At 32.8% G+C, this 26,103-nt stretch overlaps 2 protein-coding genes and 2 long non-coding RNA genes across 7 annotated transcripts in view; all 4 read left to right on the forward strand.

The window, feature by feature from the left end:
• LOC148309091 (DNA-dependent protein kinase catalytic subunit-like) overlaps window positions 1-13,256 on the forward strand; it is a 67,915-nt gene extending 54,659 nt beyond the window's left edge. The window contains exons 41-51 of the mRNA XM_088260590.1: window positions 1,432-1,556; window positions 2,204-2,350; window positions 2,691-2,923; window positions 5,044-5,226; window positions 5,872-5,968; window positions 8,002-8,167; window positions 8,364-8,467; window positions 8,832-9,017; window positions 9,620-9,774; window positions 10,908-11,087; window positions 11,455-13,256. Of these exons, the coding sequence (XP_088116716.1) occupies window positions 1,432-1,556; window positions 2,204-2,350; window positions 2,691-2,923; window positions 5,044-5,226; window positions 5,872-5,968; window positions 8,002-8,167; window positions 8,364-8,467; window positions 8,832-9,017; window positions 9,620-9,774; window positions 10,908-11,087; window positions 11,455-11,532 (1,654 nt within the window). The 3' untranslated portion in view covers window positions 11,533-13,256. The remainder of the gene's footprint in view (window positions 1-1,431; window positions 1,557-2,203; window positions 2,351-2,690; window positions 2,924-5,043; window positions 5,227-5,871; window positions 5,969-8,001; window positions 8,168-8,363; window positions 8,468-8,831; window positions 9,018-9,619; window positions 9,775-10,907; window positions 11,088-11,454) is intronic.
• A 1,230-nt stretch (window positions 13,257-14,486) lies between these two features.
• On the forward strand, window positions 14,487-16,415 carry LOC148309092 (uncharacterized). The gene is made up of 3 exons (XR_015837601.1): window positions 14,487-14,766; window positions 15,582-15,734; window positions 16,232-16,415. It is a non-coding gene; the product is annotated as an uncharacterized LOC148309092 (long non-coding RNA).
• Window positions 16,416-17,284: 869 nt separating this feature from the next.
• Window positions 17,285-19,685, forward strand: LOC148309093 (uncharacterized). Its single transcript, XR_015837602.1, has 3 exons — window positions 17,285-17,448; window positions 18,261-18,350; window positions 19,446-19,685. It is a non-coding gene; the product is annotated as an uncharacterized LOC148309093 (long non-coding RNA).
• Window positions 19,686-20,173: 488 nt separating this feature from the next.
• Window positions 20,174-26,103, forward strand: part of alpha-Spec (alpha spectrin) — a 75,405-nt gene continuing 69,475 nt past the window's right edge. For 3 of the 4 annotated variants that reach the window (XM_088260605.1, XM_088260606.1, XM_088260607.1), the window contains exons 1-2: window positions 20,180-20,306; window positions 24,859-25,023. In XM_088260605.1, coding sequence (XP_088116731.1) covers window positions 24,949-25,023 — 75 coding nt within the window. In that variant the 5' untranslated portion in view covers window positions 20,180-20,306; window positions 24,859-24,948. Of the gene's footprint in view, window positions 20,307-24,858; window positions 25,024-26,103 lie in introns of all 4 variants that reach the window. The other variant, XM_088260608.1, reaches the window with a different exon arrangement.

Genomic DNA, 26,103 nt, shown 5'->3' on the forward strand with positions numbered 1-26,103 from the left:
TTTTGCATTATACAAACATGACATAAATTAAAATACAAGAAATATGAATAAAATATAAATACAAAAAAAGATCCCACAAGGGCATGACCTGTGTGTGGGTAAACAATATAATATAGGTCATAGTAATGGAGACTGGCAAGAATACAATAGATATTATAAGAAGTACACTAGAATAAAAGTGTTAACATAAAATACATAATACTTGACTATCAGAAAACAAAAAAAAAACTAAATTAAATTAAATACATAAAAAAGATGAAAAAGCATGCAAGTTAGCAAGCATGTACTACATGAGTGATACGTCTACAAAAAAAAGGAGCTTAAATCTGTCTCTTCTATAAACAATCTAAGCAAAATTTTAAATAAAACTTATTCAAGAGTTTCCCCGTCACTTTCGCAGTGGATTGGTTTAAGTATTGGCCTGTTTCGAATCGGCGGGGAAATGTTCTGCCAGAAAATTATATATATCCCCATATTCATATAAAATTGTTATCGCTCTAAACTCATGTGTCAACCAACAGTGAAAGCAGATTTCAACAGAATGAAGGTAGAATACTTGGGGTGAGAACTGATGTCCTTGAGTTTTTTTTTAGTACGGAGTTTTCATTACAAAGCGAACTTTCAAAGACAAATGTGAATATAAAGCATTTCAATAATAAACAATAAAATATTTATTTATTAACAAACTTACCAGAACTTACCCTTCAAAACTAGTATTCAAAGAACTTAATGCACCAACAATTGGAGAAAATTTTTAATAAAACCTCTATCTTACTAACTTTTAAAGAAAAAACAAGTGAAGTGCAAATTTCACGTAACCCTAGATCTTATAATTATTTAATATTGCACAGATGTAGAACAACAGCAGCGTTAAACCATTATACGTACGTAGGTAATTTTTTTTTTTAATAAACTTCCGGAAAACTTAAAATCTTTGAAAAATGAACAAACCTTTAAAACTAAAATAAAAAAAAAACATAAGACACCCCTACCTAGACTCCATACCAAGGAGTATTTTTTTTATTTTTTATTTACTTTGTTACGAACTCCCTCTCTAAACACAAGTATCTAGTTTATTAGAGAGGTAGAAACGTTATATTTGAAATGTATTGTATATTTACCAACTATTTTGTATTATTTAAATATGTATTTTGTAAAAAAAAAATCAATAAAAAATAATAAAAATTATTAGAAGAAAAAGTTTATTGTTTAACATACAATATTAATTATCAATAAAAGGTAAAGGCAGTCTTTGTTATTTTAGTTGTAATATTTTTTAGTTGTTTATTAATCTGTTTCAATCATCCATGAAGATAGTAAATGGCTCAAAATTAAATGAGCTATTTAATTTTGTAAAGTTGGCTATATTGTTTTAACAATGATGCTTGCTGTGCAACGCCTCCTAAATAATTTGATTAATTTTGATTGAAGGTTTGATGCCCTTCTGGTTGACCGGAACACAGAGAATCTGGCCAGAGCACTCGGCTCCCTGTGCTGCCCTTTCAAATTTCTACAGAATGCCATGAAGAAAGTGTTAATTTCATTGAAGACCTTGGGTAAGTTGTAAAGTATAGTATGTGCAGGCTAAAATCTCGTTACTACTAGATTTAAGTTTTGTACTGACATTTCTCGGTGAACTGCATTTTATAGAATAAAATAACAACTATATAGTAAAATACTACCAGTCTGATGATGTCGGTTATGACAAAACCCGGTCGCTGTTCAAATAAAATGTATGCGGAAAAAACTACATAGTCGTTACTTGTCCGCCTCCGTAGTGTAATGGTCAGCACACTCGGCTACCGTTCTAGAGGTCCTGGATTCGATTCCCAGGAAGGGGTCAAATAAATATAACTGATTTTTTCTTTTTAATATTTATTCAATATTACCCTGGATTGGTACCTGAAGCGGCGAGCTGATCACCTTTCCTCCATGTGTCAACGATCAAGAAAACACTACTGTTATATGATGCAGTGCCCTATGCACCTTTGGGTGCGTATAGGGGTTAGAATAATCTTATTACTTATGATCCACTTATCGCGGTTGGTTGATCACCTTTCCTTCATTGGTTAATGATCAAGATAACACTGCGTTTATATTTAACAGTGCACTATGCATCATTGGTTGCGGATAAGGGTTTGAAAAAGAAGAAGAAAGTCTTGTTCGTATAATGTGAATCAATTGAAAATTATTCTGGTTTCAGATGACAAACATTTGACGCAAGCACTTGAAGAGTTGAATAATGAACTGTACCCCAGAGATGACTCCATTTGCGGAGTGAATATAAGAGGACCTGTTTTTGGTGTACTTGAAAAGTACAAATCCATGTTTGAGTCCCTTCTGAAAAGTGGTAACTGTTCTTTATTTATAATATAATTTATATTTATATTTTGTCCGCCTCCGTAGTGTAATGGTCAGCACGCTCGGCTACCGTTCTGGAGGTCCCGGGTTCGATTCCCAGGGGGTTCAAATAAATATAAGTGATTTTTTCACTGTAATATTTATTTAATATTACCCTGGACTGGCACCTGAAGCGTAGGGCTGATCACCTTATCTTCATGTGTGAACGATCAAGATAACACTGAAGCAGTGTCCTATGCACCATTGGGGTGTAGATAAGGGTTTTATATATATATTTGAAGCACTAACCATATGATTTTCCATTTTATAACTGTAATGTAACTTTTCAGATGACAAGAATGGCCGCTTACAACAGCTGCAGAAGATATATTTGCTAACGGAGGAGGATACCAAAAGTAACAATATAACGGGAAGACGGAGCTTGGCTAACTTCAGCCCATACCTGGCGAGGTTCGGGGAAGAACAAAGCAGTGGACTGGAAATATTCGGACAGTACGACGGGTTCGGGAATGTCCCACCCAATGTTCGGGAACATGTCACCATCGGGCGATTTCATAATGAGGTTCGTTCACTGTGTTCACTCTGTCTGCTGACAGCTTTTTTTTAGGTTACTTTGTCTATCGTTACTACTTCTGTCAATGTTCCTTCCAAATTTGTGTATTTTTATAAGAATTTGTGTATTAAAATTGTACATGTTCATAAATGTATGCGAGAAAAACAAAGAGACGCAGTTCATCGACTTTAATTTATTTACATTATTGTAAAAAATTCACCTTTCATCTCAAAAATAAAACATGAAAATCTCCATTAACAAAACAAAGAGCATGGTCACTTCGAGACACCCAATACGATGCAAACTTGCAAAAATGAAAGCATAGAGCAAGTTATGCAATTCAAGTATTTGGGTGTCGAAGTGTTCAGCAGCAATAACCTCTACAATGAAGTAAGAGAGCAAGCAATAAGGCCTCTGCTGTAGCTGGATGCTTAAAAAAAATTGTATGGAGAAACAAATACATACTGAAAGAGAGTAAGGTGAGGATCTATAAAACCTGCGTAAGACCGATCCTGACATACGGCACGGAAACAAGAGCCGACACCGCGAGAACAAAAAGCCTTCTTAGGACATCCGAAATGAAGACTCTACGACCCATTGCAGGCCTTAACACTTCGCGACAGAGTAACAAACTCAGAAATAAGAAAAATCTGCGATATTGAAGATGTTGTGCGATAGGGAAGAGAAAGAAGACGTTTCTGGAGAGATCATGTGAGAAGAGCGAGTTCGGATCGAGTGGTGAGGGTGGCAGCGGACAGCAGCATAGGCGGGATCAGACCCCCAGGAAGACCACCTTAAACGATGGAAGGATAGCTGGTCTTCCACCTCCCAGGAGCGACCCGAGAATGACAGGACCTAGTCCTAAAAGAAGAAGAAGACGAAGAAGAAGACATTATTGTCCCCACCACATGTAACTCCTTTAAAATCGTATATAAAGAGTGGAGGACAAATTTTTGTGTGCTCAGATAACATTAAAATTCAAACATATATACGTCGTGTTCGCTCTTTGTCTATTGGCGTCGCATTGTTCTTCTCACCCTTATAACCTTTGTAATTTTCGAAAAATAAATAATCGATCTTCATTTGCGCGTTTCCGTCTTCCTCATCATAAGTGTTCCAGTCCCGTTAGTCGTAACAGTCGACATTGTTCCTTTTCTGCGCTAATATCTAAGGGTGATGGTCTTTCTAGACTGAAGAAGAATTTGATTGTTTTTATGGCTACAAATGTTGCTTTATACTATCATTATACTCATGACTGAAGTGTGTTAACCATTTTAAATTTGTGAGATTTTGTATTCATATATATGCTTTTTATAGTACTTCAGTAGAGGTTAGCTAATAGATTTATATTATCCACTGACACTTCGTGATGGAATTGCATTTTTAATTTATTATTAGATTAAAACCAATATTTTTAGCTTTTCCACTTTTTTATTTTTTTTTGGAAGTTTTTTTTCCCAGTCTGATGATGTCGGTAACGACGAAACCCGGTCGCTGGTCAAATAAAAAAGTGGAAAAGCTAAAAATATTGGTTTTAATCTAATAATAAATTAGAGGTTAGCTAACTTTATGACCATTTCAATTGTATCAGGAGTTGCCTTTATCAATAATTTCCTAATAATACAGTGAAGCCACTCTCCCAAAAGCAAAGAAATGCATCTTTATGTTTGGACTGATATTTTATCTCCAAGCACAAGAGCTTAGTGTCTCTATTGGAGAGAACAGCATAATCAATTTATTTTATTTTTTATTTTTTTATTTTTAAATATTTGTGTTTTTATTATTTACAAAAATACTTCAATTTCTTACTATTTCTGTGAGCCTAAGCTGCTCATTATTAGAAATATGTATCAAATTGTGGTAGAGTGGGTTCGAACCGAGAAACTCTGATTCAAGAGTCCGCGACACTAACCACAGGACCACAGCCCGACTTGCCTTTTAAGATTGTAAAGTAGAAATGTCTAAAAAACAAATTAAAAACTCTTGTAACTAAATTAAATATGTAAATAAATAAATCATTTAAAAAAGGCTGTTAGCAGTGTTATATTTAGGTGCTTATTGTGAGTGTGACATTTAGGTGCTCTCTTGCTGTTGCTGAACCACAATGCCTGATTTATCTCCCCTTCTAGGTGACTGTGAAATCGACTCTTCGCAGACCAGTCCGAATGTGTATAATCGGTTCCGACGGGAAGAGGTATGGTTTCCTGGTGAAGTGTGGCGAGGACCTGCGCCAGGACGACAGGATCCAGCAGCTCTTCCAGCTGATGAACCATCCCCTGTCCGAGATGGGCATGGCTATAACCACCTTCAAGGTTGGAATTATTCAACTTTAAATACTATGAAGAAAAAACTCTCATTTTTAATTAAAGTTTTACTCAGTAAATACTACTGTTTCTTAAAATCTATGTGGCATGTGTTTCGGTGAATTCCGCATCATTTTCAAACACCGTATGTGTAGCTAATTCCAAATGATAGAGTTGTCTCCTTTGGATGTTGAAGGTTGGAGAGGGGGTAGAAGCTGTTTCTTATTTTTATTTATGAATTGTGTTAAAGGAATAATAATTTTTGATATTACATAAATAATCTGTAAAAAAATCTTTGAGATCCTTATCCGATTTTATAATAACAAAATGCAATACCAAACAATTCCAACAAGACTATAAATATTTGGGAACCAAATATTTCAATAACCTTTCTACAGATATTTAAAAAAAAGGATATGAAAATTCTTAAAAATAAATTAAGGTCCTGTTATACATGTCATTAATCATTAAAAAATAATACAATGAAAAAAAAAGTATTACATATATCATTCATAAATATAAACAATAAACAATGAGTAACTAGTATTAAAATATGTTAAAAGTAGAAATGTCTCAAATTGCAATGTCGCAAATGAATCAAATTGTAATATTTTTGTAAATAAAAAATAAAAATAATAAATAATTATTTTTCAGGTTATACCTTTATCTCACGATGTTGGCTTAATAGAGTGGTTGGAGGGACATACCACATTACGAGAATTAGCTAATTACTCTGACCCTAAAACTGAAGGTATTTACAATATTAATATTAAAAATACGGTTTAAATTTGATTAATTTTTTTAGTAAAATGAGAATATGATATACAATACAATAACACACATAGAACCACAAGATTTATAACACAGATACGCATCAAACAATATAAAACACATTTGGTTAACCGGATCCACGCGGCTCGCATAACCGTATGTGTTTTCACAAAACATTCCCTGTACGCGGCTGACATAACCGTTTGTGTTTTTACTTTACTCCAAGTTTCGAACCTCAGTTCAACTTGGAGGGATTTTTTCATGGTGTGGAACTTTGGATAAAATAATACGTCAATCCTTGGCCTTATGACATCTGTTGAAATATCTGACTAATAATTTGTAACATCACAAGGATAAATAAAAGAACAGATCCCTCATTTTTCTTGCGGTCGGTAATTAGTCCGCGCTATAATCATGCCCTATATCTCTCTCACTCTCGACGCTACGCATCGCCAGTGGGTAAGAGTGACACACGATGCGTGCTTTGATTTGTTTTTGTTACGATCTTATTTGTTTATATTACCATATATTTCAAGAATAATGTGATACGAGTGTATTATAGAGTACCAAAAAGGCACAATGAATCCCATTGAACGTTTTTGCTTAGGAAAATAAATCGTTTCTTAACTAAATACATGATAAAAGTAATCATTTAAATAACGGCGAAATACCGCCGCGCACGGGCGTCTCTCAGGAACAAAGTGAACGCGGTTAAAAGGTTAAAGGAACTTATATTTTGCAAAAGTGCTACATATTATGTAATAATAAATGACCTATTAATACTTATTTATTTTTTAACAAAAATAATTGACCTATTAATAATTGGATAATGAAGGCGGGTAGTTTTGAAATAGATAGAACAGAATTGAATTTCCACTTGGCACCTTTTATTGGAATATACAGTGAAACCTCTCAAGAGCACCTCTTATAACGAGTAATTCGCATAGCGAGCAACAGATTGTGTAAAAAAATGCTACCTTATCGAGCAACATTTTGCATAACGACCAGAGGAAGTAGTAGAGCAACAATCTTCTGGCGCAATAAGGAAAATGCTGAAAGCACGGGAAACTGTTGCATCGTATACATATTAACAATTCAATTCAATTTATTCAATAAAAAAATAATATATACATAACAAACAATATTCAAGGCGTATATATTAAAAGTAAAAGTAAGCAAGAAGACTTAAAGGTGTAGAAGAATCCCGCTTTGGAAAACTCCTTCGGACACTTGGAACAGATCAATATCCAATGTGATATTGTTCAACATAGCGGTAGCTCTTATTACAGGCATAACCATCGGCAGGTTGGTCCTGTGTATAGGAATGTGAAACAATCTATGCCGACGCTGTCTTAGGTAACTATCGGGAACATACAGACCAATGCTCCGGATAATTTCAGGATTATCGATCATACCTCGCAACAATCGATAAAAATGCGTAATTAAATACACATTCCATCTAGTCTCTAAACTATTGTAGCCAAGCATACCCTGGAGAAACTGGGTCGGGTAGAGCCAAGGATAATAGCCGTACTCTCTCATGTAGAGATACCTCAAAAACTTCTTTTGGACTTTCTCTACCATAAGAGAGTACTTAAGCTTGTGTGGCCCCCAGATCATCGAGCCACTCTCGAGTCTACTTCGCACCAAGGAGTTATAAAGAGTTCTCAGCACGCGGGTATTTTCGAAAACCCTGGCAGTACGCAGAACAAATCCTAGCATTTTCAATGCATTACCACTGACTGCCTCTATGTGATCGTGAAATGTCAGGGTGCTCACAAATCTAACGCCCAGATAATCTAACAAGCACCACCCTAGTAAAATGGTGGCTATGGAATCCACAAATTTGATTAATGATGATGGTGTCACATTTTTGCCAAATTTTGAAGCGTAGGCAAAAACAAATGTTTTAAAAAAAGTATTAATTATTTTTCTAAATTATTAAAAAACTATTTTAAAAAAAACTGAGCATTGAGTGGCTTACAAATGGCACATTGTATTGTATTTCCACAGACATTATAGCTGAAGCGAGGTCAAAGCGGGACGAAGCCATCGGAGACTTCCCTAATAATAGCAACGCCAACAAGCTGAAGTTGTACGGGAAGCTGGCTGCTGAGATCTCCATTAGCGAGGCTCTGTACAAGGAGGGTGTCAATATGTTCCCGCCATATTTACTCAGGTTATTATTATTAATATTCATTCTTCTTCTGACGCTTATGGTGGGGACTGACCGAAGTCATTTCGTCATAACGTAACACGTTACGATGCGAGCATTCTTATAGTCAGTACAGCAAGCCGAGCTTGTTCCAGGTATAAATAAATTGTTTTAAAATTTTTGCTACTTCGTTTATATGTTATGGTTTTTTTTTGAACAGGGATGCCTTTATGAAACTAGCTGTGTCTCCAGATAATTTTGTCATTATGAGAAGCAACTTTGTGAAGTCCCTGGCTCCCATGAACATTGCTCATTGGATTTTAGGTAAGTTTATAACTTTACTACATATTACATGTCCGCCTCCGTAGAGTAATGGTCAGCACCCTCAGCTACTTGGAGGCCTGGATTTCCCCTGGGAATCAAACCCGGGCCCTCCTATACTATCTATGATATTTATTTAATTTAAATAAAGGGACTTCGGCTGTCCAAACTCAAAACACAGTAAGTTACTTTTTTTTTTGCAGTACATTTTTTTTTGCATTTTTGGACTAAGTAGAGTCTACTTAGTCCAAAAATGGAAAAAAATTCCCTTACTGTGTTTTAAGTTTGGACAGCCGACTTGTGTATGTAATATGTTTGAAAATAAATAAATGTCAAAAAAATCTAATTAAAGTTATTATGAACTTAGGAATTGGCGATCGTCACCTGTCCAACTGCCTGGTGTCTCTGAGTACGGGCTCCGCTCTCGGGGTGGACTTTGGATATGCATTTGGCACTTCCACTCAGGTCCAGTGCGTCCCCGAGCTGCTCCCCTTCCGTCTCACTCCGCAGATCCTAGGAGTCCTGGCCCCTCAGGGGTCCACGTCGGCTTCTGGTAATAACAATATATGGTTATTTATAACATATTGTTGTTTATACCTTCATTTGGCTGTTTTCATGCCGATCACATGGCTTAATTACTGGCAAAACCAAGATACATAATTTTAACTTAAAAATTTAGTAGATTGGTCTCAATTCATTATTTAGTTCGACATAACCAAGTGAGAAATTAAAAAAAAAAAAATTCTTTGGCGGCTTTTTATCTTTTATAGCAATGGTTTTCAACACAGTCTAGTTCCTCTAAAATTTCATTCATTGATTCGGTAGTCACTTTGTGGTAATATCTAAGAATTTCAATTAAAATTTAACTCGGTAAATAGACTATTTCTTTGAATTTATTGAGATACCTGTTTCGGTGCATCATTTTCCAACACGGTATGATCGCTGGCGTGCACAGTGAGTTTTTAATCAAGGCAGGCAGTAGGGTTGGGTAAGTATAAGGCATATAGAATGCACGCCTCTGGGTATGATTAAATACGTTCTTTAAAAATGAAACAGATTGCATTGAAACAAGTGTCACAGTAGATTTTAAGAAATTGAGGTATTTAAGAAGTGAAATTGAAATGAATAATGTTTGAAATTTGTTTTTTTTTTCAGGTGCCCTGAGAGAGCTGATGTGGAGAGCCCTCACCACGCTGTGCGCTCACCGCTCCCTGCTGCTCGCGGCCATGGAGGTATTTGTGCGCGAACCCTCCCTGGACTGGGTGCAAAACTCAGAAGCCGGCTTGCAGAAGTGGTCTCCTGTTAACAAGGTATGACACACACATGTGACCATTTTTTTAAAGTTCCCGGACCTAGACGCACTCCTACTTCTAATGCAAAACCAGCAGCCTATTTTTATTTTTTATTTTTTATGTTAAAAGAGAAATATTTGTGTTTTTATTATTTGCACAAATATTTCCATTTCATACTATTTCTGTGAGCCTAAGCGGCTCATTATTAGACATAGGTATCAAATTGTGGTAGAGTGGGTTCGAACCAAGAAACTCTGACTTAAGAGTCCGCGACACTAACCACGGGACCACAACCCGACACCAATTTCAATTTATTATTTACCTCATTATTTCTTGAACATATTGTCAAAGAAACCGATCGTTATGCTGCACAGTTTTTGAACACGAGAAATTTGAAACCAAATTCACGGACTAAAAGTGGACACCAATTGCTGTGGATGAAATAAAAGCATTCATTGTGCCGTCTTACTGGAAATGGCAATAACAAGACGAACCACCATTTATCTTATTGGAAAAGGAATTCTAAAAGGGACTGCATTGAATTTACGCTGGAAAACATAATTGTGAAGTGACATAATTTTATATTTATATATTTTAAAATATTGTTTGCACTTTTAAATGTGAACTTCTTATTATAAACATAAAATATCATTTTTTACTTATATAATTGAAAAAAAAACATTAAAATTGGTTATTATTTGTCCGTTTTATTTAATGCCACACTTTTTTTACTCGAATAACACAAAATATCTATGGAAATTTACATACATACTTGCAAAATAAGCTTAGCACTAAAACGGTTAAAAAACACTAAAAACACTAGTTATTTTACCATACCACAGAGTTAACAATGCCTTTAACTTTTTCCGGTCCCCCAAAATTAAAAAAAAAATCTAGGTAGACAGTTACATTCCAATTGGAAAGTCTTTTGTCCCCTGCTCCACATACTGTTGTAATAGATACGAGTGACAAAAATGTAAGCTTGGAATTAAAATAAATAATACTTATGATGAAAAAAATGTCGAATAACATCCGACATGGGACCTAAGAGGAAAAAATCGATGTCGAATGAGATTCGACATTGGACCAGTAAGGGTTAATATACAAAATAAAATAAGATTATTAATATTTGTATCTTGTTGTCTCTCCAGATTAACCAGTGCAAGCGGAAGCTGTCAGGAGTGGACCCCTCCACCATCACTATGGAGGACCTGAGGATGAGGAGCGAAGGGATCGAGTACACCAAGTACTTTTGCCAAGTGGTCCAGAGGGCTATGGCGTCGTACACCAAGGGAGTCGAGAGCAATCCACTTCTGAGTGTGGACCAGCAGGTTCATAAACTCTCACTGTCCATAAGCATTCTCTTTCGATTTTACCTAACTTTTAAAATGTACATCACCCTCTTTCAAGACAAATGAAACTAGCTAACTAGCGAGTCAAGTATGCAGTTTGATTTTTTTAAATTAACATCTCCTTTCCAGCATAACTATACCCTATAATGCTGGAAAGGAGATGTTTTTTAAAAATAAAAACAAATAATAAAAAAATAGACATTGAAAAGCTACTGAACCATTTTAGTACTGAATAATTTTGCCCACACTATGGGTAATATTTTGAAGCAATTTTTACAATAAAAAACGTTTTTATGGAATGTACACAAAATAATGTAAATTTAAAAATGGTATATTTTTTTTCTAGGTGGACCGACTCATTACTCTAGCTACAGATCCGGGTATACTGTCAATCACGCTAAGCGGCTGGTGTCCTTGGTTCTAGTTTCGCTGTGTTTAACTTAAAATATTTTTTTTCAACATATTATGCATTTTAGAAGAACAAGAATACGTATATGTTACAGGAAATGTAGATTCTCCAGTAAGATTCGACTCTCCTTAGTAAAGTCAATTCTTGCTGTGTTTTTCAGTTAAATTTTATTAAATGTGAAAAGTGATGAATTTTGATCAACATTTATTCGTCATATTTGATTACACCTAAGGAATGTATAATGTTACTACTTTGAGTTAGTAAAATTTGAATAAAACCGAAAAGTGATGAATTTTGAACAAAATTTACTACTAGTCAGAGTTGACTACACCTAGGGAAAGTACACTCCTTGAGTTACATAGTAAAAGTTGACTTTTTGCCCAACCTAACCCAATCTTAAACCTAACCTGGGTAATTAAATAAATATAAGAGTGAAAAATCACTCATAACTATTTTGCCCTCCTTGGAATCGAACCCAGGACCTCCAGCATGCTGGCCAAATGTGCTAACCAATAAACTATGGAGGCAGACAAATTTCATAAATACCTACCTATTACGTACATAAAAAATATAAAAGTATAAACATAGCATTTATTATGAAGGTGTGGCCAGAGATGAACGTATTTGCAAATCCTCAAAATCTTTATATCAACGGGCAGTAATTAACCCTTATTATATGACCAGATTATATAAATCCAATACAGGATTCAAGAACGTCATAAATCAAAAAACTTGATTTTTCAGTAGAACGTTTTTAAAGTTTAGCAATATAATACAATGTATTAAAAATGAATATCAAGCCACTTATTGAACTTTTTACTGTGCAACAGATCATTTTAGGTAAAACTTGAATGTTTTTTCTCCATTTGAAAAATATTTAGTATATTTCAAAAAAAATTTAAACAATACCTTTTCTTCAAAATGCAAAAACAACACTTTCTGCCCTGTAGCGGGTAAATATTAAGCTAAAAATATGCCGCTTTTGGTGGGATATAGAACATTTTCTGGGCATTCCGAAAACATGCACAACTGGAAATTGACGATTTTTGTTTTATGATGTTCTTGAAAGGAGTGAGCGACATGTACTTTCTATCTGTCATTTATCATTATACCTAATTTAATTAAATTATTGATTTTAATCTAAAATATTGATTTAAAATTTATAAAAATTACAATGAAATTTTAACACAACGGTAACCACCCGAGACAAGGTCAAGAAAGAGAATGAAAGAAAGAGTTGACTGCCACCATGAAGGATGTTCAGATTTTGGATAGATCTGTAGGTAGATTTATGTTTTTTACATTAGTGTTGCTAGGAATTAGATAAATAAGTACTGTAACATTTTTTTTTAAATATTGTGTGAAAGAAAACATTCCTCCTTTATCAATGCATGTTTCACCACACATACTTTTTTTAATAAAAACATTTCCATTACTAGAACACATTTATCTCTATGTAATTGACTTTCAGTTACCACTTGAATTGATATAATGCATGAATTATTTAAAATTAAAACTTCAATTTACATGAAATAAAATTCAAATGATTTCATTGTTAATGCTTATTTTGTAGAATTCTTTCATAGAATTTGTAGATTTACTAACCACTTAATTTAAAAATATTCAATTGTTTATTATTTGTGAAAAAAAATGCATTTGTGGCGATAATTTGCATTTTCATATATTTTTGTAACAAATGTATTATTAGCTTTAAATAAAATATGTTTTTCGGTAAAAAATGTTTTATTTCTTGAAATAATGATAAAATTTCAACTATCGCATTTGTATATCATCAATATATAATAGGGTAAGTACGCCATATCCTTCCATTTTGACAAATATTATAAACTAATAGTCTAGTTACAACAGTTTGAGTGTGTTCACAAAATCTGGATTATCTCCAATTACAGGAGTTATTTTCATATTATTTTTTAACACCTCATCAAAGATGAAGAAGAATATGGAAGTCTGGGCATTTACAGGGCTGACGACCGTCATAGGCTGGTTTAAGTGATCACTTTACACACGTGTAACATTCACCAATTCTACCCATTATTGACAACCACACTACTCAAATTCTTGGAAGTTCTATATATATATGGACCAATTTACAAACCTTGTTCTTGAATCACTAGAACTTCACTTGAGATATCTATTGGTGAGATGTAAATAAGCTTTTTACTAAGCAGAAACTCTTATATTAGTATGTGAGGTCCGAATCCTGGATTATAATCACGCACATGAGAAACGCCAGAAAATACCATATAAGCTTATAAGCTTATAATTTGACCAGATAATTTATTTACAACATTTTGAGTGCGTCCAAATACTTGTTCACAAAATCTGGATTATCTCCAATTACAGGAGTTATTTTCATATTATTTTTTAACATCTCATCAAAAAATTAATAATAATAATAATAAAAAAATAAAAAAATAATCTAGTTCATGCGAAAAGTGACAATCTTCAGTCAATCAATATAAAAGCAAATACGGCAGAGTAATTTATCGAATATTATATAGGTATGTGTGGACATAAATTATCACTGTGAATTTTGTAATAATTTTTTATTAGTCACCATATTGGAAGCACATTGGGTTCAAATTTGTTAGCATATGAGTTCTGGTTTACTAGTGAATATGATTTTAAATTAATGATCCTACCCTATAAGGTATCCAGTCAATCTTGTTTAATAGATTTTTTGTTTATAATTTTCCAAACCTGAAGACTTGAGTTAAAACATATGTTTGTGTCAGAAAGATAGATGCTTTATGAGTTTTAACAAAAAAACTGAAATGATTGATTCAATGGCAATTTGTAGATATTTATATTATTTAATTAACATTTGAATGACATTTTGTCATTCCTACTGATGGCAAGTACCTGCCTGCATATTGTATAATAAATTATAATCATGTTTTCAAAATCTTCATGTTAAAATTGGAATCTGATTTCATTTTATCCTTTGATTTCGACATTTCCAATTCTGAAACATTCATAGTTCATATTAACGATAGTTGTTATTATTGTAATAATTTCTCGATGGAGGTGGAATTTGATAAATGTGAAGTGTTGTCAGAAAAGGCAGCCGATATTTTAAAATTACTTAATGAGGATGTAATGGCAGCAGATCTGAAGATGAGTCTCTTTACAGCGGCGGCTGTCAGTTTCCAGTATGTGAAATATCTTGACCCATTTCCGACCCTTTCCAGATTTTTTAAGGATGATAAAAAGGATTTTCAGGCAGTGGTATGAAAAATATCAAAAAAAATTAATATGTACAAACATTGAGTTGGCAACCAAGTTGCAGTAGGAATATTGCATAGAACATATCAGGTGATGCAATGCAGCCGAAATACGACCCCTCAGACGAATGTGCGGCAACATGATATATTATAGATGTTCGAATGGTGAAATTATAAATGAATGCAATGCTGAAGTAAGCTGTTTTGATAAAATTAAGACAGGTGTGTTAAGATGGTTTGGACATGTGGAACGAATGAGTGTGGAGAGAATGGTAAAACAAATTTATGAGGCCAATGTAGTTGGAACAAGGAGCAGAGAAAGACCGTGGAAAATTTGGCACAATCTATGTATGTAAAATACTTAAAAGCGGTCCGGTCAGTAGCCAAAAAAACCAGCGAGATGCATGAATGTGGAAGAAGTGAAAATTATTTCTGAAGATAGCGTGTAGCATTCCTCTGCCTAGTATTTAGGTATTTATTTATCCCGACATTACTATGCACAGGCTTGCTGTTTAGTCTATAAAACAAATTGTGGGTGTACTGGCAAAGAACGTGAACTCGAAAATATGCAATTTTTACTTGATTATGCATATTATAAAGTTTTCAACGTTCTATAAACCGGCAAAATACACCAAGTAGTTTGAAATGTCATATATATGTGGTTTTAAAAGTAAATAAACTTTAAGTAATACATAGTGGGTTTTTTATTCAGGCTAAGTGTTTTATATAACAGGGATTTTAACATTAACGTTTTTTACCGGTATACCCACAAAATATTGTTAATCCATTAATGAAGTAGCACATTATTTTATTTTTTAGATAGATGTTTTATTCAGAGTGCCAAGTTTCAGCACATTATTACCTCTTCTACAGTCTACGAAATATCTGAACACGCATACAGAAATAATAGAAATTCTCCACTATGTTTTGCAAGTCAATCAGCTAAAATTAAAATCTGTTCCATACTCACAGGTAACAAAATGACCTTACTGGCTAATACAACATAACAAAAGATCATATTTAGACTGCATCCAAGAGTAATTTTAGCCCATATTAGATTAGAACATGACTCTAAAGAAATAGCTCAATATAAATCTTAATAATTAATATCTCAAAGTAACTTTTTGGTTTGTAATGGGTCGAAATAAGATATAAAAATTAATATCAACCCGTTCTTCTATGTGTAGCTTAACATTGTGTATATATATTTATGTTTTGATGTTGAGTTTGGCTCGAAATTACATTGAACAGTTTCTAAAATAATTTTAATAAAAACAATAATACGCATGTTACAATGTTTCAATACAAACGTAATGTGAGACTCCTTTTTCAACTGTTTTTTAAATCGATTAAGTTATTGGCGTTACATTAAAAATGAAAACTAAGGTGTACTACGGGTAAATTCATTCATAATATTGTTTTAAAACTAGTTTTTACTGTGTTTTTTTGTTACTGGTTATTGATTGCAGTTTTCAGAAATTCTACAGGATATTCCCATTTCAAAATGGCCTCAGTATGCTTGTGAGGTTGGGGAGGGCCTGGATATGCTTTCAGTGAATAGTTGCCATAGTAAATGCAAGCCAAAATATATTTACAAACAAGTGAGACTGGATGAATTATATTCTATGCTGCAATTAAAGTGCCATCGGAATCAGCAGTACAAGGTATCAAATTCTGATTTTTCTGATTCTTATCCACACGCAATGGTGCATGAGGCCTACATCAGGAATGTTTACTGGATCATTAATTTTATGAGGGGACAATGAGTATTGCGCTTCAGGGTACAAATGTGATGTGTATTTGATTTTGTTTCATTAGTGTCTGGGTAGATAATAATCTTCTTTAAGTTATTTCATTTTGTGTGTAGTCGGTCATTCTCTGTGTCATTTATCTGCGATGTGTTTTGGTCTGATATTCTTTTATTTTTGTTGTTGTGGGTTCAGGTAGTGGAAGAATACCAGTAAAAGATAGCTAGTTCTTTGACTTTGTTTTATTCCATATATAAGTTGATAGGAGCTCTATGGGAGTGACTACTTTTAAGGAGAGACTTATCTAGAATGACGCTTGCCAGACTACGCGGGTATTCACATGTTATTACCTGTGACACCAACATACTCACATACCTTAAAATTCAACCTTTTTGGGAGTACAAAAATTGATGTCCGGCTTTCTCTGGGGAGTGGGTTCTTTTTACATGAAAAAATTATATTTTTTATCATTAAATCGATGTATTATGAAGATAGAAATTAAGTTAAAATAATTTTTATAAAAAAAAACACCTTTACGAAATATTTTTCAATTATGACAAAATTACACACAAATATCCACAGATGTCATTGCCATACAAGTTACATCACATTAACTGACAGACGGACTTCGACGTACATTAACGTCGATACTCCTTTAAAAAATTTGGAAAATTCACACTGACATTCATTTACGTCCATTTACGGGCAGGTTAATAGTCCTTACATGTAGAGATTCTCCTTAATTGACATTATCTTTGGTTTGATTTGGTTTCAGCGAGAAGTGAATAATTCTGATGGCGTCTACACATCTGAAATAGTATTGCCAAAAAAACCTGGTGGGGAAGGGTGGCGAGCGAGCAAACTAGGTCCTTACATCACTTGCGTAGCGGCCTATCACTGCCCGGAGGGCGATGGAGACGCAGACAAGTCGGAAACAAGTAAACATACAAAATACTTATTATTCTGATGACACTCCAAGCACAGCATTACGATAAAACACATTATACCTTATCACATATTTTGTTCTTATAGGGTTTTCAATTTGGCGGCTATCAATTGATACCCTAAGACAATTTCATGGTGTACTGGTTAGAGTGTTTGTCTACTGAGCTTAAGGTCCGAGGTTTGAATTCCTAGGGGGTTTGAAATAAATATAAGTAGTTTTACACTGTAGAATTTATTTATTGACTCCTTTCTTTTATAACGATCAATATAACACTATGTCAATATGTTGCGGTGTCCTATTGACTATTTGGTGCAGAAGAAGAGTTAGGAGAGATTTAAACGATTGATAGACAAATGTATCAATGTTATAAAATATCCACCAACTTTAAATCATCATGATTGGAAAAATTTATGGTTAAAGGAATGTAGGAGAAATTTTAAAACATCTTGTAAATTATGGACTGGAAAATTCAACATCAGTAACTGTTTTTCATGGCTTTTTTTAAGATGGGGATTGCATTTATTATTTACCTTTCTTATTATGTAAAAGGTTTATAGTTCATTTAGTGGATTTTTGTTTCTTCTAGCTAAGTAAATATGTTTTTATTTGAATCTGTGTTGGGAACAGCAGGGATAATCTAGTGTGGGCCAACTAGTGTTTTTCATGGCTACAGACACAGAGTTGTAAACGAAGCTGACAGCCATCTCCAGAAGTCGAGAGGAATTTATAAAATAATAAGAATAACCATCGGATTATTTCATTAGTAAAACTGTATTATTAATAAATTTTCTTGTATATTTTCAGTGGGAGATAAGTCTTTAATGGGAATCACGAACCAAATCCATTTGAAATACCTTTTTGTTTACAATGATAAACCACCATTAGATACTATAGGTATATTATAATATTATATTATGAAATGCTTAAGATCAATTAAATAAATAAAAAATAGGTTTCTGAAAGTTGTAAACCTTAACCAATAATTAACCTCTTTTTTATACAGAAGGAAAGATGAGTATGTATTTTTTTCAAGGGAATGTGGATATTTAATTTCAGAAAGCGAATGACAAATAATAAAGAAAAAAATCCTATTATATATCATAAAAAATCAATATATTTTGTTAGAATTTTGAATGGCAATAATCAGCATTCACAATAGACATTCAGTGGAACCTCAAGTTGCGAACTTAGTTTGTTTCGTAAGGCAAACAATTTGTAATCAGAATCATTTTTTGTGCTCCATTTGTTCGCATATGAATCAATGGACAATGTGCAATAAATAAATTCATTGTAGGCCCCCAAAAAATTACAGTGGTTCTAATTTTTTGATAATTTTTTTAAACCACTATGTTTTCTCCATTCGCTTCCGTGCTTCAAAGGTTAGCGTGTTTAGCTAACGTGCTAGAGGTCCCGGATTCGATTCCCAGGGGGGTAGTAAATAAATATTAGTGATTTTAACCTCTAAAATTTACTTAATATTACCCTGGACCTGGTCCCTGAAGCGCAGGAGTAATCACCTTGCCTTCATATTAGCAACAATCAAAATAACACTGCGTCAATATGATGCAGTGCCCTATGCATCATTGGGTGCGAATAAGAATTAGAAGAAGAAGATGTTTTCTCCTTCTCTTTTTTTTTTGCTCTTTACAATTAGTTGGATTGTGATTACTATTTTTAAATTAAAATTCTGTTCGCAAATCTAACTATTTTTTCATCAGAAATTTTATCACATATATTTTTTTTAAATTTCATCACCCGAAAATTCTAACTAACATACCATGATGCCGCTTCCCGCAGGGGTACAGAGAGAAAATCCAATGCCGCACCACTCTGTCTTTGCAAACATTCTTCGCCTCTTCCACATTCATGCATCTCCTCATATATACCCGACCGAAATTTCACTGTAATCAATTTCCATAACATCAAATTTAATATATATTTTTTAACTCTTGATATTATATTTTTAATAAAACTTCCTTATTGTTGCAGATGACAAAGACAGTAATTGGTTCAGGCAAAACAAATTTTTATTGCTGTTTATAATTGTTTTTACAATCTTCATTTTCATTTGTATTGCAATAAATGAAGATTTTTTAAATTACGTAGAGCTCATGGAAAAAATCGACGAACTTATCACATACTATTTTTAAGCTTTGATCTCCTATGTATTACTAAAACTCCTCTTTGGAATAAAAATATATTTAATTAATAAATAAAGTCAAAACATAACACTAGTGTTATTTTAATATATAATATAAAGGCAATATAAAATCAAAAATTTTCCAGAAATCTATTGAGATGCAAAGAAGTTTTATAAAAAAAGAATGTGAGACATTTTCACGGCTTACGACCTGTCATTGGCCGATAAAAGTGATCAATTTTTAAATTGTAATATTGGCCACCATGACTATGATTGAGCATGTATATAATTTTGGTTGTAAAAACTTGTTTACATGGCACATCATAGTTGAACTAGTAAGATGGCTATACAAAATTAAATTTTCTACAGATTCGGCTATCGTGCAGAAATGATAAGTTAACGCCGTGCCAAACCAATGCGGTTCCCTATTTACTACTTCAATACTAATAGGGACATGAAAATTGTAGGTTACCCTGTGATTTCATTTCCAAAAACTGTGTTGGGATAAGTTCCTACTTAGTAACTTCTGTCAAAGTTAGCAAAATCTATGGTTAAAAAGTACGCTTCCAGCCAGCTCGTTTCCATAGATTTTTAGAGTGAGTGAAATTGGAGTGTGATGGATGCCGTCGTTTCCCGTTTTATTTATTAAAATCGTTTCATTTTGTGCATTTCGTCGTGAGTGAAAATATAAAACTGTATTCCTTTTAAAAGTGAGTGATTTTAACTGTATACGTTCATTAATCATCTTTATTATTGATATATTCGTTATTTTTATGCGTGTAATTCGGCCGCCACGGCTTGTTTCGTTTATTAATTTCTCATGCCACACCCCACTGCTCCGATGTTATTTGAGTGCTTCAATATATTTTTATCACATTGAATACGTTTGTATTATATTTGTATGGTATAAGCGGTTTACTTAGTTGCCGAATATGTAGTTCGAGAGTAAATATAGAATATAAATCAGCGGTGACAGGGCGGCCGCCATGAGCGCATATTTGGACCATTACATCATTTGACATAAAAAGGATGTACACACTTAATGCCAGGCGGTTGGAAACATGTCATTTTGAATTTATTTGAACGTTTGTAGCGTAACTTCGGATACAACGCATCAAATAATCTGTATTAAAGCGAATTAAAATTTCCTTTTTTTAAAGTCTAAATAATGTTATAATCATAAATTATATTATAATTTCTTATCAGATTCCTGTTGCTATTTGCTATCATCGTACACTTTTAGATAACTGGATCGATTTTATCAACCGCAAAAACAACTTACATTTTCAATATATTTGCGCAATTAAGTGATTAACTGTTATTTAAAAATATATATATCTTAAAAGTAAAACCTAAAAAAGAAAAAGAAAAAACATTTTTATTCTTAAAATAGTCGATACAAATAAAAGCATGTATCATTTTTTCTATTTTATTTTTTCAAACACAAAGTACCTAATTATTGCCGGTATCATACATATTGATTGACCTATATGGTATGGTTTGGTACCTACTTAGTTTTCAAGGATTATTTTATGAAATAAAATAAATTTATGTTTTGTATAGCATTTCTTTATCCATACTTTGCCTTTGTCTAAAAAAATAAACTTGTATTTGTTTTTTTTTTACAAAACTAATGTATGAGCAAGTAATGTTATAACAGAACTATTTAAAAAATATATATATACAATTGGTTTAATTGTGATATATGATATATAAATTTGTGGGATGCCTTTTTAAAATTAGCATTATTTTTATAAAAAATAAATGCAGAAACCTGCTGGAAGGCAAGGCTACTTGATACTTGTAAGATCAAAAAAATACTTGTAGGATCATAAAGGCTTTTATATATTAAATGTTAAAATCAAACACAATTTTTTTTGAGTCTACTAAATTGTATTTTATTGTTAAAAACACATAAAAAATACATTTGTTTGAAAATTCCATAACAAGGCGAAACAATGGTCAGAAATAATTTTTTGTTTTTTTGATAATAAAATATAATTTAGCAGACCGAAAAAAGTCAGTGATTGATTTAATATTTCATGTATAAATTAAAATGGAGTTTTACAAATCAAACGCCAAATCTATAATTAAATAAAAAAAGCTTTTAACCTTTTCTCTACCTTAAGTTTTTAAATCACATTAAGAAAAAAAATCTTTAAATAAATGTCTCTTTATTTAGTTTTTCTTCTTCTTATTTAATTAATCTCTCATTAATTTATACATATCTACTTAATATACTTATCATGTATTTTTTTATTTTATTGACCCTTAATAAAAAGAATTACAAAAAACTCCTATCAATTTTAATCAAATTTATTAAAATAATGCGTTTATTTATTAAAAAAATATATAATTTTAAAATATGAATAATATAAATAAAAAAAGCATGATCTCAAATAGCTAATTTTTCAAATGGGTCCTCTGTGCAATTTTATGCTAAATATGTTTTTTTTTTAAATTAAACATGAGAAGATGTAATATTTTTTAAAAAAATGTTGCCTACTACATGGGTTAAATTAGTAATGACATAATCCAGAGAGAGGTCACAAGCAATCAGCCTCCATGACCGATACATGCATACCATTGTGGTGTACAGATACACTCATACGTATGCACATCCACATACGTTTGATCCCCTCATTCATTCCATGTAAATGTACTCTCTGTGTATATATACCTATTTATAACTCATGATTTCCCGGTACAGTTAATTATTACAATAGCTACTGTAATTCAAAACAAATAGTAAACATTTTTTATTTGAGTTTTCTGTTTTTTTTCTTCGATACTATATATCTGTGGAATCAAACTGCGTTTAAAGGTGGGCGCTCCCATTCAACACATTTGGGATGATATTTTTACGCCTGCGGACCGCTGGCGACAGGATTTGATAATTATGCACACATAGTTAAGACCTTAACAAAGAGATCGGTATATAATATTCATGTTAAAACATTGGAAGATTCCTTCTTTCTGCCTTTGAAATGAGACCGGCGCAGAAGGTAAAAATGCCCTTCCCGTTCTTAAGCATCAATCAACCCGATGGGTAGAAATACTCTTCCTGTCTGAAGTGTGTAAATAAATAAATATATGATGCACCTAAATATGTCATTCAGCAGTACTCGTGAAAATTATTTAACAATTAATTTTAAAGAAACGAAAATCTACCCACTAGTAAATGTACCACCAAATGTCAAATTATGTTATTATTTTTTTTTTGTATCATTATTTTCCATCTAATAATAGTCAAGATAAAATAACCTGGTCTCTTGAATCGTCTATAACAGGGCTGTCCAAACCAAATACCACCCCGGGCCAATCCAAATAAGTAAAAAGATTGCAGGGCCGCAGAAACAATTGCTTTAATAATACACGAATGTTAATTTATCTTTTACATTTGTGTCAGTATGAACATGAATATGTTATCTGACGATGAAGAGCTAACATGACAAAATGCAAACAAATCACACTTCGGGAATTCCCTTTATTATGGTGACAGATAACTTGTTGCCTTAAGGTGGCGACTGACCTCTACATTTCGTCGTAACATAACATTCGCGGCTAGCATCCGACTTCGGATGGAGCACTTGGAACGAGAGGCGAGCAGCTCGGCTCGCTGTACTGACTATACGAATGCTCGCATCGTAAGGAGTTACGTTACGACAAAATGACTCCGGTCAGTCCCCACCTTTAGGAATAAGTATTTCATTAATTTATTTGAGATGCTGTAAAAAATAAAATAATGCTCCATGAAATAAATTTTAAAGAAGGAATATTTTCCTATTTGTGTTATATAAAAAAAAACACATTGCGGTCCTCACAAATATAAGTCGCGGGCGTTGATTGGACAGCCCTAATCTATAAAATCTAGATAACTATTACCCAGGAAATAAATACACTATAAAATATTATTAGTAAAAGAAAACTGGTAAAATAATAAATATGCAATTGCAAAAATGTCTTTTTTTAATTAATGTTTTACTTAGTAAATACTACTAGTTCTTAAAATCTACTGTGACACGTGTTTCGATGCATTCTGCATCCGTATTACGGTGTTTGAAAATGATGCAATTAAAAATGGATAGATTTTACCACAAAGTGACTGCCGAATCAATTAATGAAAAATTTCTTTACTATACTGACCTTTGACTTGTAAATTGGTATCTTTTATCACCTCAATGGATTTTTTATTATTATTATCAATTTGATATGCTAGCTGTGTGCTTCGGAATGCCATTTGTATAAGTATTCAAACGGGTGTGGCCCTTCGCTCTTTATCTGTGCTACCATATAATATTCATTTTGTAAATGCAGTTTATATTATTTTCCGTGCAAGACATCCTGAGTTGGATTACCAACGGGTGCAATATGAAAATAAGAAGAATACAGTAGTTCTCCAACATACAAACTTAGTTCCTGAAAACTTGTAATTACAATTCCATCGTTTAAATCATCCATCTGGTTTCTTCACACAGACTTAAGTGTTTACTATATGTACGTGATTCTATGTTTAGTAAAAAATATAAATTATTGAGACAACTTCACTTAATGTAAGTTTAGCTGTTTTCAAAATAATTTAAATGCACTTCATCTTAGGTGAAATTAAAATATTTTAAATTCAGGTGTAGAAAATTTTCGTATCGAGCTTCAAAGGATGAGTATATTTTGTGTTCCAACATTTGACTAAATAGAACTGTTTCAGCTGTTCAGGGAAATGCATTTTTCCGAGGATATTAATATGAGGGTAGTGTGTCATTAGTGCTTATAAAAATGCTATATTTTAAAAAATTTAGTTCAAACCCTTATCCGCACCTCTATGGTGCATAGCTCACTGCATCATACAAACGCAGTTTTATCTTAATCGTTAACACATGGAGGAAAGGTGATCAGCCCTCCGCTTCAGATACCAGTCCAGGGTAATATGGAATAAATATTATAGTGAAAAATTCACTTATATTTATTTGACCCCCCCTGGGAATCGAACTCGGGACCTCCAGAACGGTAGCCGAGTGTGCTGACCATTACACTACAGAGGCGGACAAAAAAAATGTTTATTAATAAGAAACCTCATATTTTTCACCTTTTGTATATTTTAAAAATCTATTTTACAATTATATTAGTTGTTTTTGTTATTTATTATTATTTATTACAATTGGCAGCAGTGGGTTAATAGCACAAAATGCGTTGAATACTTTTCAATAATCCATGTAATTTAATATTCCCTTGTAATACAATTCTCCTTTCTATATCTGATTACAGATCTGTGGGAGGTATCACCAGTGCTGAGCTGGCAGCGTGCAGACGCATTGTTGAATTGTATTAGTTTCTGTCTTCGACTGTTCCCTCATCATGGAGCAGATCCCGCCACCCAAGGAGGTGAAGATCTTGGAGACTGCCGAGGACATCCAGGAGAGGCGTGAACAGGTCATTTTTATAACAATTTCAATCGATAGATATATGTAATAATATAATTTTTCTGACAAAACAAATATAAATTGAATGAGTTTAAGTATTGTATTATAATAATAATTACATATAAGTTATGATAATGGTTTAAGGCATGATTCAATATAATTTTATGTCAGAAATGGATTTTTTATGTGAATTTAAATAATATATTTATAGTTAAATCTGGAAACGGTAGTCAGAAAAATTATATAAAATCATGGTTTTCAACTCCTGCCTTGTTGTGTGTATAACATAGAATTTTGTCTAGCCTCACACCAGTCTGATGATGTCGGTTACAACGAAACCCGGTTGCTGGTCAAATAAATTGGTTATGTGAAAAAAATTACATACTTGTTATTTTATATGTAAAAATATTCAAAGGGACCTTCACAGCGACAACTATGATAGTCTCAACGAAGTTAAATAATAGTTTCTCTCCGATTTCTTATTCCGAACCAGTATGCATCAGGCGCAAATAAAAGTAAAGAGTATTCGAAACTGTTTTTACTCTGCAGATTGTATGGTTTCTTTTTGTCATGTATATCAGCAGCTTAATCTGTAAAGTCCGTAAACATAATCCGGTGTTACAGTAAAACCTAGATATAAAAGACTAATCGGGGGGAGGGGTGTCCGTTAAAGCTAAAAGTTTGTTATAAAAAAGAATTACAATTAAAAAAATAATAATCTCTTGAAAATATGAACACTGTATTTAGATATAAATTTACAATACAAAACACCAACTAAATTCTGTGTATTGTCTTTGGACATTCGCCATGAAGCGTTTCTGTTCAACTTATTCCATAAAGACTATTTGTTAGATGTCAATTCCCTAAGTTCGTGTAAATTTAAAAATTTGCTTAGATTATTTATAGAAGAGACAGATTTAAGCTCCTTTTTCTTTTATCACATGATCGCTAGCTTTTTACTTTTTTACTAAAAAAAATTGTTTACTGAGAGTCAAGTATTTTTTTGTATTTTATATTAAGTTTTTTGTATTTTGTATTAACTAATTCTACTTAGAAACTTATACCCTTATACCCTGTACTGTGGCTATTT

The sequence above is a fragment of the Brachycentrus maculatus genome, unplaced genomic scaffold, assembly GCF_059751285.1.
Source record: "Brachycentrus maculatus isolate JH-2025_06_01 unplaced genomic scaffold, ASM5975128v1 h1tg000139l, whole genome shotgun sequence".
NCBI lineage: Eukaryota > Metazoa > Arthropoda > Insecta > Trichoptera > Brachycentridae > Brachycentrus > Brachycentrus maculatus.